General features: G+C 48.4%; 2 protein-coding genes across 2 annotated transcripts in view; both read left to right on the forward strand.

The window, feature by feature from the left end:
• Window positions 1–6,017, forward strand: part of ANTXRL (ANTXR like) — a 79,801-nt gene extending 73,784 nt beyond the window's left edge. Inside the window, exon 18 of the mRNA XM_030570681.1 lies at window positions 827–6,017. Coding sequence (XP_030426541.1) covers window positions 827–1,048 — 222 coding nt within the window. The 3' untranslated portion in view covers window positions 1,049–6,017. The remainder of the gene's footprint in view (window positions 1–826) is intronic.
• A 2,067-nt stretch (window positions 6,018–8,084) lies between these two features.
• ANXA8L1 (annexin A8 like 1) overlaps window positions 8,085–16,378 on the forward strand; it is a 36,932-nt gene continuing 28,638 nt past the window's right edge. Inside the window, exon 1 of the mRNA XM_030569430.1 lies at window positions 8,085–8,114. The gene's annotated coding sequence lies outside the window, so the exon portion shown is untranslated. The remainder of the gene's footprint in view (window positions 8,115–16,378) is intronic.

The following is a 16,378-nucleotide window of genomic DNA, read 5'->3' on the forward strand; positions in this document are numbered from 1 at the left end:
GGCGGTCCGGTGCTCCATGGCTCCGGTGGAGCTGCCGCAGTGGTGTCTGCGGGAGGTCCACCAGAGCCGCGCATGAGGAGCCGACCGTCTGCAGGCATGGCTGCGGCAGCTCCTCGGGAGCTGCCTGCCGCCCTCTCCGGACACCCTGGGCTGCCGGCTGCCGCGGCTGCTCCCTGACCCAGAGTCAGGGTGCCTCCACGGCAGCCGGCAGCCTGGGCTTTCCCTGGGACAGGGGACCCCCGCCCCTGGGCTGCCGGCTGCCGGGGCGGCGCCCTGACCCAGGGGACCCCCTGGACTGCTGGCTGCCGCGGCGGCGCCCTGACCCAGGGGAGCCCCTGGACTGCCGGCTGCCGCGGCGGCGCCCTGACCCAGGGGACCCCCTGGGCTGCCGGCTGCCGCTGGCAGCTCAGACTCCCTCTCTGTCCCAGCAGCAGCGGCTGCTCAACCATTTGAAAAAAAATTGGGGGGTGCTTTTTGGCACCCTCAAATCTCGGCGCCCTAGGCAACCGCCTAGTTCGCCTAAATGGTTGCACCAGCCCTGCCCCTGGGAGACTTCAGCGCAGGAGCTGAATTTCAGAATGGGCCTTTTTCTCAATAATAGGCTCAAGCAAAACCTATGTCCGAACCCCCGAGTGTTTGATAAAGCGAAGGTCTGAACTTTGCTGGTGGGGGTGCAATAAATGTCCGGTGGCTGAAGATCTATAGGCATTTCCATAGAAAAAAACAGCGTTACAGCACTGCTGTCTCCAATCCCTTTGGCACTGGGCTTGCTAGCTGCTGCAAAACACACGGAGGCTTTACGAATAACAATTTTTCTTTTAACTAGGGGCGATGCATAAACTTCACTCGGGTGAAATCAGACGGAAGCACCACCCCATACCGCCCACCGCCGAAGCATGATGCCACCCCCCTCAACAACGCTCCGAGAAACACCTCGCCTTCGGCCTCTCTGCAGCCTCCTTCCAGGCAGCCGCCTCCTGGACCATCCCCAACCCGAGTGCCCCCAGGACCTCCTCCAGCGCGTCCGCCCCCACAACCCCTGGCTTAGAGCGCGGCAAAAACCAAGATTGCTCTCTGCTGAGCATGGCATATTTATTGAGGCTTGGTTTACAGTCGAAAGATAGCGAAATTTGTTGCTGGTCAGCAAAAAAAAAATGCCAAGCGTCAGTTTTACTGTATAAATATATTTATGCCACACGTGCTGAGTAAACATTCAGTGGATAATTCTGGAGCTACTGGATGTAGAACAAAACCGAAACAATCATCTAGTCACAGTAGCAGTGTTTATATAGTTATATATACACACACACACATTCTTTGGATTTATCCACACATGACGTTTGTATGACATTATATGTCCTATCATACATGAAAACCCGAGCCAGATACACATGCATCAGTCAGTCGAAAGGTGCCACCTGCAAATGAGTTGGGTAAATGTAGGGAATTGAAAGTTGCTCTTCTCCCCACAAACACAACGTGAACGGGGAGCTGTGATTACAAGGGATCATTCTCCTTGGTTTGTTCTGCAAGGGGAATTTCCCTGGATAATGATAACAGAGCAAGGTGAGCTATTCACCATGCAGTTCCAGTGATTTAGGGTGTGGAATCTGCCCTGTGTTTCCCCCCCACCTCCGAGAAGCTCAGTTTTGAAACCAAAATCTTTGATTTAACTAGATTTGGCCTTTGTTCTTAATTTCATCAGACACAGGCTGTAAAGGCTAATTTGGGGTTCTGAAAACCTCAGAGTGAGGCAGATCTTTCCAAAGTTCAGGGGAATGTGGAAGAAAGTTTCTAGGTTTTTTGCATTTTTTAATTTTCATTTACATAAAAAGGCCTCCCACTTGGAACAGAAATATATGTCCCTTATATGTGACTGCTACTGTATATAAGTAGCATGTTTGATACATCAGACATACGTGGGAACACACAGGGATTGATCCCATGTCTGTTTCCCATAGACTTCACTGCTAGCAGGAGCGAAGGATTGAGCTCCTTTATGATTCAGATGAAAACACATCTGAGTCCTTTTATATATCAGAGATCCCCCTGCCCTCAATATGGAACATTACTAACTAGCTGTGTGTATAAAACATACAGAATCTGATCTGTCAGCTTGGGCTTTTCTTTTGGTTTTTATTCATGCCAAACCTGTGGGACTCCCAAACTCTAAGGAGCCTCAGTTATGTCTGACACTAAGCATGCATGTAGGTGGGGAATATCTGACGTGGGATTACGGGGTGCCTCATGACTGGGGCTTGCTAAATGCTAAATCCTGAGCGGTTTGTACCCAGCTCATCCCTAGTGAAGCAATATAACTCTCCCCATCCTGTATTATACTGCATCAGAAAGGGTGTCTTCAGATCCACGTGTAAATGGTATTACTGGAGTCGTAGAGAGGATGTCCATGTTGCATCATAGAATCGTAGGACTGGAAGGGACCTTGAGAGATCATCTAGTCCAGTTCCCTGCATTCATGGCAGGACTAAGTATTGTGTCTTATTGGCATGGTCTATCTATTTGTATGAGGGAGCAGATACAACCTTGCACCTGTTCTTGGCCATATAATCCCAAGAGGAAACTGTAGTAACGTCTTGCATTTACTTTCGCTTTATGGCATCTGCACTCCTGGTGCAACATAAAGAGGCCTTAGGGTAGATCAGAATCAGGCTTGTTTTTTCCAGTGGAAACACCCAATTGCAGAACCCAATAACTAGCTCCCACCATTCTATGCTGATCATCATTACAGGCTGTGTGTACAGAACAGGGATGATAAAGGGCCCAACAAGGCCTAATTGGTAAAGACACGCAGCGCTATGGCATGCTGTTGGGCCATAAACTCATCTCACAGGAATCAGGGTAACTCTACTGAAGTCAGAGGAGCAGCACCCATTTACACCAGCTGCGGATCTGGTCCCATTGACTACATTGGAATTGCTCCTGGTTTAGACCTGAGACAGCAAAGCACTGAAGAATGTGGTTAACTTTAGGTCTGTGATTAAATTCCATTGAAGTCAATAGGATTATTTGCATGCTCAAACTGGGGCCTCACAGTGCACTGAGAGGAGAATCAGGTACATTACTTATAGCTCGGTCCAGTCCTACCTCTCTTACTCCACATGAGTGCGATCTGCCGAGTTGGCCCCTATGTGGCAGACACAGAGGGAATGGCTTGTGTGGGTTAACATCTCCTATCTGGATTACTCCCCCTCCATTTAAAGCATTTGCTTTGAGAGCAACAGTGCCATATCTGCAGCCAATGTGACATCTAATTAGTCAGCAGTTGTTCTCACTGCTTTGAGTTGAAAGGCAAAAATAATGTGTCTTATTCTCCATTTCAGTTATGGCGAAACTCCATTGCCTTCAGCGAAGGGGACTGGATGAGCTGGGGGAGAGTGGGCATGGGCTGCCAACTCTTTCATGGCAAGACCATCCATTTAGCCCAGACTGGTAGTGACTGGAAGTTGGTGTTGCCTGATATCTCTTTGGAGGTCTCTCTGAAATGAGTTGGTGGGTCTCAGCCCAGCCCCTAGCGGACAGGTGTCTACATCACAATAAACAGTTGGCATTAACTGCCCCTGTTGTTGGCAATCTCAGCAGAGGCCGATAATTGAAATGACAAAGGATACCGAACATCCCTCCCAGCCTCAAGTGCTGTCATTGAGATCTGGCACATTGGTGGCGAAGCTTGTGCGGCTACTGCCTATGCATATAGAAAGGACATTAGTGTTGTCAGACCTTTCACCAACACTTAATTCACCACTAGGGGGGACTGAGGTACTATTGAGACCCACCATGCTGGGAGCAAATAACAAGCAGGGGAACTTAACCTACAAAAATTGGTTCTATTTATAAAGTTTTTCTTGATGGGCCAGGACTACTGTTAGCCAGTGAGAAAAGCAGCCAAATTCTGTCATCACTTACTCCTGTGTAAATCCAGAGTAGCTCCAACGACTTTTATGGGATCACTGCAGATGTACACCCAGTGTAAATGCCAGCGGAGTTTGGCCCAGGGATCTGTGTTACATATGTCAGTGCCTAAAGGTTTTTCACAAGCTATTCAAACAGCTGACTCATCTGCAGATTGACAGGTATAACAACTCTTTTATCTTTGCAAAAATGTGTCTAGTCTTGGCTGTGCAAGGAATCCATCTTCAGTAAACTCATGTGCACAGCTGTGCTAAATTCACCTCTGCATTACTCAAGCTTCACACTGCTCTGACTCCTTCTCTTCTAAAACTACCCCAGCATACAACTGGAAGAGGGCAGGGTGTTTCCATTAGTATCTATGGCTAGAGAGTTAAATTCCCAGGAAATCGCTTTTCGTTTGTATTGCAAACCTGCCCCTGCAGTGTCTGCAACCCATGCATTACAGCATTGTGTGAGCTGGACAGTGAAATTGGTGAGAAGCAAAAGGGAAACTGACCAGTGTATTTTCATTTGTTCAAGCTGAATGCAGCACTAAATGTAAACCTAGGGCACTGGCTGCAGAAAGGACATTTGGTCTTGGACAAATCTTTTCCATTTTTATTATTTCAGGAGTTACAATAACACAGGTGAAGCAATTTGGCTTTTTTGTAGTCTATTGGGTCAGAGCCTCGGCTGATTTAAATTGTTGTTGCTCCATAGACTTCAATGGAGCTGTGCCACTTTGCACCAGCTGTGGATCTGGCCCAGGATTTTTAACCTGACGGTGTCCCTTTCACCGGCCTGACAGTTAAATATGCTATTGCTGTTTTCGTCTGTATGTCTGGCCATTTGTGATTACAGTGCTCCATAGCAAACACTGTAAGGAAGTGTTTCAAAGGGAACGATTTGCCAGTACTTGGAGCCTCCAGTCTCATTTTTACCCGTGCACCGTGAGTGTCTAATGCTTTCCCTGGCATGATTGGAGAATCTGGATTTGGGAGCATCTGGCACACACTTAACACTGGTGTAAACAGTAATGCAAAATGCAAAGCAGTGGAGAATCAGACTCCAAGTTATCAGGATTCATCCAAGACCATTGTGGTTTAGGCTATTAAGGGCTGTGTACCAACCTCAGTTCATGATACATCAAGATCAAGGCTGTGGGTCAAACAGTCCTAAATCTAAAAAGGTCAGCTCCTATCAGTGAGTGAGCTCAGTGATGGATTGATTCATGAACTGTACCAGTTCAGATGCACATGCACCTGTTGTTCTCTAAGCCTTTATATTCTTGTCATGGCTTTTGTCAATGTGATCCGCACCATTCTTTGACTTTTTCATTTAAAAAAAGCATTTTCCTGAGAAAGCAGCCCAGCTTCTGTAAATATAGAGAGTTTAACACAGAGGAGACAGGACACTTCTGGACTTTACTGCTGGACAGTTAGAGTAATTTATTAAAAGGGGCTTAAGGTGAATAAATACAGGTGGCCCAGGATGCTATGCATGGGAGTGTGGTAATACAGTCTGGTATTCTTAAATTGTTCTCTGTAGCTTTGGGAAACAGGAATTATTGGGTACTGGTAGTACATTTAGACATTTGTTACTGATCTGATGCTTTTGAGTAATGCAAAATGTAGGAGAACCAGGAGATTTCTAACTTTTAACAATGCTTGAACAGATATGTAGATAATGATAGATTTACATTTTGGGGAAGAGAGAAATTGCTTGGTTTATAAGTGAAAACAATGTACTGTACAAATATTTTCTAGAAAGATGTACGCTCTCAGAAGTAGGGGATGTGGGCTGACATGACAGCCATAAAACGTTGGGGACAGAGGAAGTTGATGGAACGTGTTGGATTTCTTATTGCTAAAGTTTAAAGGGGTTCTTCATGGGAGTTTGTTGCCAGTACATGTGGTACAACTTTCTGTAACTAACATGCTGCTTCCATGTTATAATTGTATAACCTTATGCATTTTGTGCACCTGCTCCATTTCTCTGAAAAACTCTGCAACAATAATATCTACATGCAAATGTGGGAAATGTAGCCAAAATCTCATAATCCAACGTAATGTAGTCTTAATGGATTTTAAATCAGCAATAAAAGTGCTTAACGGTTACACATTAGAGCGAATGATTTCACTCCAAGGGACTTTTTAAGTAGCCACAAGATTATCTGACCCTTTAATATACTGTTCCTCACTAAGCAGCAAAGAATCCTGTGGCACCTTATAGACTAACAAACCTATTGGAGCTTTCGTGGGATGCATCCGATGAAGTGGGTATCCACCCACGAAAGCTCATGCTCCAATACGTCTGTTAGTCTATAAGGTGCCACAGGACTCTTTGCTGCTTTCACAGATCCAGACTAACATGCTACCCCTTTGATACTTGTTCCTCATTAGTTCACTCATGTTATGGGTAGAGCAAGAAACTGGGAGTCAGGGCTCCTGAGTGCCAGCCGGTGCTCTGCTGCTGTGCAAAGGAGTGTCCTGTCTCTGAAGGGACAGCCAGGTGCTCACAATCACAGCAGAAGATTCCCCGCTTCACCCTAGGGCTGACTTATTTAAACAAAACCAGGGAGCTAGAAGCTATCCAGGTTGTCAGGTGTGTGTGATCTCCCTCTCCCTGGCTACAAGAGACTAACCTGAGCAAGCAGAGACTTTCTCTGAGGACTTGGGCAAGTAGCTTTGAAACTGAGGCCTCCGAGCTTGGATTAAAAATGCTGCTGCCACGAGACTTTAAAAGGACACACGTCTATTTTGGTTGGTTGTTTTTGGCTTCCCTTGGCCCTGATCCTTTACAGAGGGAATAATTTTTGCACTAACTGGAAAATAAGGTGGGGTTCGCCTGCAGTGCCACACCTGATCCCATGGGAGTATGCAGGAAAGGCCCACACCTTTACATACTGACCCAATGGGCAGCTGTGTGCCAGCTGCTTGTTCTGTGACCCTCTTTTCCCATTCCTGAATGGGAGTGACAACCCTTGCCTATCTTGCAGGGCTTAATTACTTAGGAGCATGTTCTGATCTCATGTGCATGACTGAAAATTCAGAGTAATTCCACTGAAGTCAACCGCCACAGCAGTTCACACTCAGGTCACAACTGCAAGGGTATTTTGCTACCTTGAGGGCTTGAGGTATATTTTTAACAAAAAAGAAAGCTGAGATTCTGGAGCATAATTCTGCAGCATGGAGCGAACTCTAGGGCAAATTCTACAGCTGTTGGATCACAGGATGCGCAGGGCTCTTCCTGTGGGGGAGATCTTGCTCAAGCAAAGCTCCCACTGATTTTGGGAATCTTGCCTGTGTAATGACGGAGGGATTGGCCCTGTAATTTCCCATCCCACGCAGCCTAGCAAGCCCTTTATTTTCTTGCTGGGAGCATTTCCTCTGAATCTCTTTGTGTCCCCATGGGGATAGAGACGGGCTTTAGCAGAGACGCAGCGGAAGTGGAGAGGTCATGGGGATAGGCCACAAAAATCCTCAAGCCAGGCAGGCCACAATGACTAGCAATCAAGGCTGTGGCAAAGCTGCACACGGTCTGCACGGCATGTCAGCCACAGCCCCGTATGGAATGAGAAGGGGGAGGAGAGCGGCCAGGAAGCTGATGCATGCAGATCTGAGTGGGCAGATGCAAGCACACAGCCAGCTAGACAATGCGGAGACTACAGGGAGGGGAGGCCACAGGGAGGGAAAGCCAGGCAGCGCAGAGAGCGATTCATCCCTGTGCTGGCCTGGAAAGCTGCCTGTACCTTCCCTATTCAGGGACTGTAGAGGGGCTTTCTTGCTTCACAGTCTGAACAGGGCTTTGCTGAGGCACAGAATCCTGGTGGGGGATGCCCTGACCACACTCTCTTCCTGCCCCTTCTATCCCCATCACTCACTGACTACTCTGGCCCTCCCAACGCTTCTGCAGAACAACAGGGTGTAGGGCAGAGGTGAGCAAACTACAGCCCGTGGGCCACATCTGGCCCATGGGACCCTCCTGCCCAGCCCCTGAGCTCCTGGTCCAAGAGGCTAGCCCCCGGCCCCTCCCCTGCTGTTCTCCTTCCCCCACAGCCTCAGCTCACTGTGCCACCGGCGCAATCCTCTGGGCGGTGGGGCTCTGAGCTCCTGCCCAGCAGAGCAGCTGCAGAACCAGCCTGACCCGGTGCTCTGGGCGGCGCGGCTGTAGCGCCGCCAGCCACCAGCGCTCCAGGCAGCATGGTAAGGGGGCAGGGAGCAGGGGGGTTTGGATAGAGGGCTGGGGAGTTTGGAGTGGTGGTTAGGGGGCAGGGGTGTGGATAGGGGTAGAGTGATCAGAGATCATGGACGGGGGGGTTGAATGGGGGCAGGGGTCCCTGGGGACAGTCAGGAAAGAGAGAAGGGGTTGGATAGGGCAGCAGGGGTCAGTCAGAGGTGGAGGGTCCAGGGGCGGTCAGGGGACAGGGAGAGGTGGATGGGGCAGGAGTCCCGGGGGGCTATCAGGGGGCAAGAAGCGGGGGGGGGGGGTTGGATAGAGGGCAGGGGCTGGGCCAGGCCTGGTTGTTTGGGGAGACACCACCCCCGCTAACTGGCCCTCCATACAATTTCAGAAACCTGATGTGGCCCTCAGGCCAAAAAGTTTGCCTGCCCCTGGTGTAAGGGCTCTGTAACCCCGGGCAGGGCTGGACACCTGACCTAGGACCCCTTTGCTCTGTAAAGGGGCTACAGGCTAAGGGTCAGTCAGGCTCAGGGAATTGTATCATGACCGAGCCCAATCCTGCTCCCCAGGAAAGCACCAGGAGTTGGCTTAGTGGATCTGGGTGCAGCATTAAGTCATTGGACCAAACCGGTGGCAGGCTCAGGCAGGCAGAACCTGTGCTGTGGCCGAGTGTGGGGGCTGTTATTCTGCTCATCCTTTAACCTGAGCTGAGAGCTTTTGCCCCAGGAGCTGCATGCCTTCATCATCAGCATTGTTGTTTCTGACAAACAGCCTGGCACAGGACACAATTCACCCAGTTGGGCTGCGTGGCCTCCACTGTTTTGCACAGTTCTAACTAACGTTGTGCCATTGGGGTGTTACGGGAAAGGCAATCCTGAGCTCTTGAAAGGGTTCAGATGCACAAAAGCTCTCTGGGAGCCAGTAACAAACACCAGATGCTCACTACAGCTGTTGCTGGTTAATATTCTCATAACACTAGCTACAGGCCTGAGACACAGAATTCAGCTCTGACCTGAACTCCTCTAACCATCAAGAATGTTTGGCTCCAGGGTTCTGGTTCCAGCCTCTCTATAAATAGCCAGTTATGCTGATTTAGCACCTTCCAGCCCAACATGCTGGCTCAGAAGTACAAGCTATATTATAGACTATACCTATATACCCTAGCCTGCTGCCCCTGAAATCAATGGCAGGATCCTATGGGCTGCAGCATTTGGGGCCAGGAAGTGAAAAAGACTTCCTGCTCCTGATGGAATGACAGGCCAGCTGGAAACTACCGACTCTGGCAGCTTGAAAAACCCTGTGCTGTGATCTTGAATGAGCACAGTGCTCTGACCATTGTGAATTATAACTCATCCGAATCTCAGCAGCTAAGCAGCACAGTCCCTCTAGCTCAGGAGTGGGCAAACTTGCGGTTCTGAAACTGTATGGAGGGCTGGCTGTAGTGTATTAAATTGATCCCTGTAGGAATGTGCTACTTACAGTGCACCAGGATTGGTAGCTGTAAGTAATACGCTGTACATAGCACATTCCTACAGGGAGCAATTTAATACACTACACACGAGGGGTCTCACAGCCACACTGCCTGGCAGGAGCTCGCAGCCCCGCTGCCCAGAACACAGGCACAGTGAGCTGAGGCTGCAGGGGAGGGGCTGTCATAAACAGATAGCTAAGGGTTAATGTCTCTTTCACCTGAAGCACCTGACCAGAGGACCAATCAGGAAACCGAATTTTTAGACCAATCAGGAAACCGGATTTTTTCAACTTTGGGTGGAGGGAATTGGGTCTCTGAGTCTTTTGTCTGCCTGCCTGCTTTCTCTGAGCTTTGGAGTAGTTCTACTTTCTAATCTTCTGTTTCTAAGTGTAAGGACAAAGAGATCAGATAGTAAGTTCTATGGTTTTCTTTTCTTTGGTATTTGCATGAATATAAGTGCTGGAGTGCTTTGATGTGTATTCTTTTTGAATAAGGCTGTTTATTCAATATTCTTTTAAGAAATTGCCCTGTATTGTGTTATCTTAATACAGAGAGACTATTTGTATTTTTTCTTTCTTTTTATATAAAGCTTTCTTTTAAGACCTGTTGGAGTTTTTCTTTACTTCAGGGAAATTGAGTCTGTACTCACCAGGGAATTGGTGGGAGGAAGAAATCAAGGGGAGATCTGTGTGTTGGATTGCTAGCCTGACTTTGCATTCCTGTTTTCAGGATTGGGAACAGAGAGGGGGAGTCTCTCTGTGTAGTTTCACAGAGCTTGTGTCTGTGTATCTCTCCAGGAGCACCTGGAGGGGGGAAGGGAAAAAGGATTATTTCCCTTGGTTGTGAGACTCAAGGGATTTGGGTCTTGGGGTCCCCAGGGAAGGTTTTTCAGGGGGACCAGAGTGCCCCAAAACACTCTAATTTTTTGGGTGGTGGCAGCAAGTACCAGGTCCAAGCTGGTAACTAAGCTTGGAGGTTTTCATGCTAACCCCCATATTTTGGACGCTAAGGTCCAAATCTGGGACTAAGGTTATGATATGGTGGTAGCGGTGGGATATAGACAGAATCCAGAAGCCAGTAGGAATATTATATTTTTCTTTTCTCTGCTAAGGGCTTTTTAGCAGAGAGAAACAGTTTGGTTTTAAAAGGGAACCAGAGAGAATTTTTTTTCTGCTCTCTCTGGCAGTTTGTGGCTTGCATGTTAAGCGAGAAGCCATTAAGAGACTGTTGAGGGTCTTTTGTCATGCAATAGCCCTCCCATTAGGAGGCAAGTACCAGCACTTATATGCATGCAAATAAAGTGGTTTTTCTGGTTTCCCTTCATTGAACATTAGCTAAAGAGAGAAAGGGAAAAAAGCACTGTTGCTAGGCAGACTCCAGGAGGGAACAGAGCCTGCAGTTCAGAAGATAAACACCGGAGGGCACCCCAACACAAGAAAACAGGAACCATGACTTCTAAGGCAAAAATTGGCGCCGAAGAACAAATCAAAGAAGCTGAACACAGGCGACAACTGGAAATAAAACAAAAAGAGATGGAGATAAAAGAAAAGGAAGAAAGCATCAAACTGGCAGCCTTCCAAAGAGAACAGGCAGCCCAAGAGGCAGCACACAAAAGAAAACTAGAAGAAGAAGAGGTGGCCTACCGAAGGAAACAAGCAGAAGATGAGTTGGCCCACTGCCGAGACATGGAAAAACAACAAAAAGAAATGGAAAAACAACAAAAAGAGAATGAAGAGAAGGAAAAACAGAGAAAACATGAACTGGACTTGGCAAAAGCTGGGCTGCATGTGCCAGCCAACCCTAACAACCCGGCGCCAACTATTGCTCCACAGCCCAGGAAATTTCCCACCTACAAGGCAGGTGATGACACCGAGGCCTTCTTGGAAAATTTTGAAAGAGCCTGTCTTGGGTACAACATCCCCGAAGACCAGTACATGGTAGAATTGAGGTCACAGCTCAGTGGACCTTTAGCAGAGGTGGCAGCTGAAATGCCTAAGCTGCAAATGAATGACTATAAACTTTTTCAAACCAAGGCCAGATACAGGATAGGGATAACCCCAGATCATGCCCGTCGGCGCTTCAGAACCCAAAAGTGGAAACCAGAGGTGTCATTTCCCAAACACGCCTACTACATTGCAAAAAACTATGAGGCCTGGCTAACAGGAAACAACATTCAAACCTTGGAAGAACTGAACCTCCTCATACAAATGGAGCAGTTCTTGGATGGTGTTCCTGAAGACATCACACGGTACATACAAGATAGAAATCCCAAAGATATCGCTGAGGCGGGGGAGATTGGAGCCAAATGGATGGAACTGGCAGAAAGCAAGAAAGCTACTGTCAAGGGGAACGATTACCACAGGGGGCACACAGACCATAAACCCTACAACCGAGGACAGCCAAAGACCCCACATACCACCCAAGTAAAGCCACAGATACCCTACCCTTCAACCTCACCGGTCTCCAGTAACTCACCTCGGCCCAGTGACCCATCAGATGGAAGATGCTTTAAGTGTAATGAACTGGGACATATCAAGGCCAACTGTCCCAAGAACACCATGCGAGTGCAATTCATTACACCACCATCACACCAAAGATCCCCAGGCCCGGATGCCTCTCAAATACCCTTGGAGCAAAGGGAAAATTTGAGAGTGGGCGGAAAGAAGGTTACTGCGTGGAGAGACACGGGGGCACAAGTGTCAGCTATCCACCAATCCTTCGTTGACCCCAAATTCATCAACCCAAAGGCCAAAGTTACAATTTACCCCTTCATGTCACAAGCTGTAGACTTGCCTACAGCTCAACTGCCTGTCCAGTACAAAGGCTGGTCAGGAATGTGGACTTTTGCAGTCTATGACAATTATCCTATCCCCATGCTACTGGGGGAAGACTTGGCCAACCAGGTGAGGCGGGCCAAGAGAGTGGGAATGGTTACCCGTAGCCAAACCAGGCAAGCTTCCAGACCCATTCCTGTTCCTGAGCCGTCCACAGAGGCCCCGTCTGTGTTACCAGAGACCCAGACAGAGGTAGTGGACCCGGATTCCATGCCAACCACTGAAACAGCCACAGCATCTCCAGTCCCAGGCCCGGAACTGGAACAGCAACCAGCAAGTGCAACCACATCTTCAAACTCAACGCCAGAGGGCGCCAGCGAGCCAGAACTGGCAGAAGCAAAAGACAGCCATACCCAAAAGGCTCAGCCAGAGCCTGAAATACCCTCAGGTGCACCAGCGGAGAGCGGTTCACCAGCAACGGAAACAACCCCATCACCTACATCGCTTCCAGAGGGACCAAGCCCAAGTCCACAGTCTGAGGAAGAACTGGTGACCCCAGCCTCAAGGGAACAGTTCCAGACTGAGCAGGAAGCAGATGACAGCCTTCAGAAAGCGTGGGCGGCGGCACGGAGCACCCCACCGCCTCTCAGCTCTTCTAATCGATCCCGGTTTGTTATAGACCAAGGACTTTTATACAAGGAAATTCTTTCTGGTGGACACTGGGAAGAATGGCAGCCGCAAAAACAGTTGGTGGTTCCAACTAAGTACCGGGGGAAGCTCTTAAGCTTAGCCCATGATCATCCCAGTGGCCATGCTGGGGTGAACAGAACCAAGGACCGGTTGGGGAAGTCCTTCCACTGGGAGGGGATGGGCAAGGACGTTGCCAAGTATGTCCGGTCTTGTGAGGTATGCCAAAGAGTGGGAAAGCCTCAAGACAAGGTCAAGGCCCCTCTCCAGCCACTCCCCATAATTGAGGTCCCATTTCAGCGAGTAGCTGTGGATATTCTGGGCCCTTTCCCAAAAAAGACGCCCAGAGGAAAGCAGTACGTACTGACTTTAGTGGACTTTGCTACCCGATGGCCAGAAGCAGTAGCTCTAGGCAACACCAGAGCTAACACTGTGTGCCTGGCCCTAACAGACATCTTTGCCAGGGTAGGGTGGCCCTCTGACATCCTTACAGATTCAGGGTCTAATTTCCTGGCAGGGACCATGGAAAAACTGTGGGAAACCCATGGGGTGAATCACTTGGTTGCCACCCCGTACCACCATCAAACCAATGGCCTGGTGGAAAGGTTCAATGGAACTTTGGGGGCCATGATACGAAAATTCATCAACGAATTCTCCAATAATTGGGACCTAGTGTTGCAGCAGTTGCTGTTTGCCTACAGGGCTGTACCACATCCCAGTTTAGGGTTTTCACCGTTTGAACTTGTGTATGGTCACGAGCTTAAGGGGCCATTACAGTTGGTGAAGCAGCAATGGGAGGGGTTTACGCCTTCTCCAGGAACTAACATTCTGGACTTTGTAAGCAACCTACAAAGCACCCTCCAACACTCTTTAGCCCTTGCTAGAGAGAACCTAAAGAATGCTCAGGAAGAGCAAAAGGCCTGGTATGACAGACATGCCAGAGATCGGTCCTTCAAGGTAGGAGACCAGGTTATGGTCTTGAAGGCGCAACAGGCCCATAAGATGGAAGCATCATGGGAAGGGCCATTCACGGTCCAAGAGCGCCTGGGAGCTGTAAACTACCTCATAGCATTTCCCAATTCCTCACTAAAGCCTAAAGTGTACCATGTTAATTCTCTCAAGCCTTTCTATTCCAGAGACTTACAGGTTTGTCAGTTTACAGTCCAGGGAGATGATGCTGAGTGGCCTGACGGTGTCTACTACGACGGAAAAAAAGACGGTGGCGTGGAAGAGGTGAACCTCTCAACCACCCTGGAACGTCTGCAGCGGCAACAAATCAAGGAGCTGTGCACTAGCTTCGCCGCATTGTTCTCAGCCACCCCAGGACGGACTGAACGGGCATACCACTCCATTGATACAGGTAATGCTCACCCAATCAGAACCCCACCCTACCGAGTGTCTCCTCATGCCCAAGCTGCTATAGAACGGGAGATCCAGAACATGCTACAGATGGGTATAATCCGTTCATCTACCAGTGCATGGGTATCTCCAGTGGTTCTGGTACCCAAACCAGATGGGGAAATACGCTTTTGCATGGACTACCGTAAGCTAAATGCTGTAACTCATCCGGACAACTATCCAATGCCACGTACTGATAAGCTATTGGAAAAGTTGGGACGTGCCCAGTTCATCTCTACAATAGACTTAACCAAGGGGTACTGGCAAGTACCGCTAGATGAACCTGCCAAGGAGAGGTCAGCATTCGTCACCCATGCGGGGGTGTATGAATTCAATGTCCTTCCTTTCTGCCTTCGAAATGCACCCGCTACCTTCCAGAGGCTGGTAGATGGTCTACTAGCTGGACTGGGAGAATTTGCAGTTGCCTACCTCGATGATGTGGCCATTTTTTCAGACTCCTGGCCCAAACACCTACTCCACCTGGAAAAGGTCTTTGAGCGCATCAGGCAGGCAGGACTAACTGTTAAGGCCAAAAAGTGTCAAATAGGCCAAAACAGAGTGACTTACCTGGGGCACCAGGTGGGTCGCGGAACCATAAACCCCCTACAGGCCAAGGTGGATGCTATCCAAAAGTGGCCTGTCCCAAGGTCAAAGAAACAGGTCCAATCCTTCTTAGGCTTGGCCGGATACTACAGGCGATTTGTACCACACTACAGCCAAATCGCTGCCCCATTGACCGACCTGACCAAAAAGACCCAGCCAAATGCAGTTAAGTGGACTGATGAGTGTCAGAAGGCCTTTACCCAACTTAAGGCAACACTCATGTCTGACCCTGTGCTCAGGGCCCCGGACTTTGACAAGCCATTCCTAGTAACCACAGATGCATCTGAGCGTGGTATAGGAGCAGTGCTCATGCAGGAAGCAACAGATCACAACTTCCATCCTGTCGTGTTCCTCAGCAAGAAACTGTCTGAGAGGGAAAGTCCCTGGTCAGTCAGTGAAAAGGAATGCTATGCCATTGTGTACGCCCTGGAAAAGCTACGCCCATATGTTTGGGGACGGCGGTTCAAACTACAAACTGACCATGCTGCACTAAAGTGGCTTCATACTGCCAAGGGGAACAACAAGAAACTTCTTCGTTGGAGTTTAGCTCTCCAAGATTTTGATTTTGAAATTCAACACATCACAGGAGCTTCTAACAAAGTTGCTGATGCACTCTCCCGTGAGAGTTTCCCAAAATTCAGTAGTTAAAAAGTGTTCTTAAAATGTAGGAGTCTGTTAGTTATATACTTAGGAGTATATGTAAAGATCTATGTGTTGTATTAATCTGTTTATTTTCAAGTTCTAAAAGGAAATCGCCGCCAGTGAGCTTCCCCACTGTCTGCAATTTGGGGGGCGTGTCATAAACAGATAGCTAAGGGTTAATGTCTCTTTCACCTGAAGCACCTGACCAGAGGACCAATCAGGAAACCGAATTTTTAGACCAATCAGGAAACCGGATTTTTTCAACTTTGGGTGGAGGGAATTGGGTCTCTGAGTCTTTTGTCTGCCTGCCTGCTTTCTCTGAGCTTTGGAGAAGTAGTTCTACTTTCTAATCTTCTGTTTCTAAGTGTAAGGACAAAGAGATCAGATAGTAAGTTCTATGGTTTTCTTTTCTTTGGTATTTGCATGAATATAAGTGCTGGAGTGCTTTGATGTGTATTCTTTTTGAATAAGGCTGTTTATTCAATATTCTTTTAAGAAATTGCCCTGTATTGTGTTATCTTAATACAGAGAGACTATTTGTATTTTTTCTTTCTTTTTATATAAAGCTTTCTTTTAAGACCTGTTGGAGTTTTTCTTTACTTCAGGGAAATTGAGTCTGTACTCACCAGGGAATTGGTGGGAGGAAGAAATCAAGGGGAGATCTGTGTGTTGGATTGCTAGCCTGACTTTGCATTCCTGTTTTCAGGATTGG

The sequence above is a fragment of the Gopherus evgoodei genome, chromosome 7 (assembly GCF_007399415.2).
Source record: "Gopherus evgoodei ecotype Sinaloan lineage chromosome 7, rGopEvg1_v1.p, whole genome shotgun sequence".
Taxonomy (NCBI): domain Eukaryota; kingdom Metazoa; phylum Chordata; order Testudines; family Testudinidae; genus Gopherus; species Gopherus evgoodei.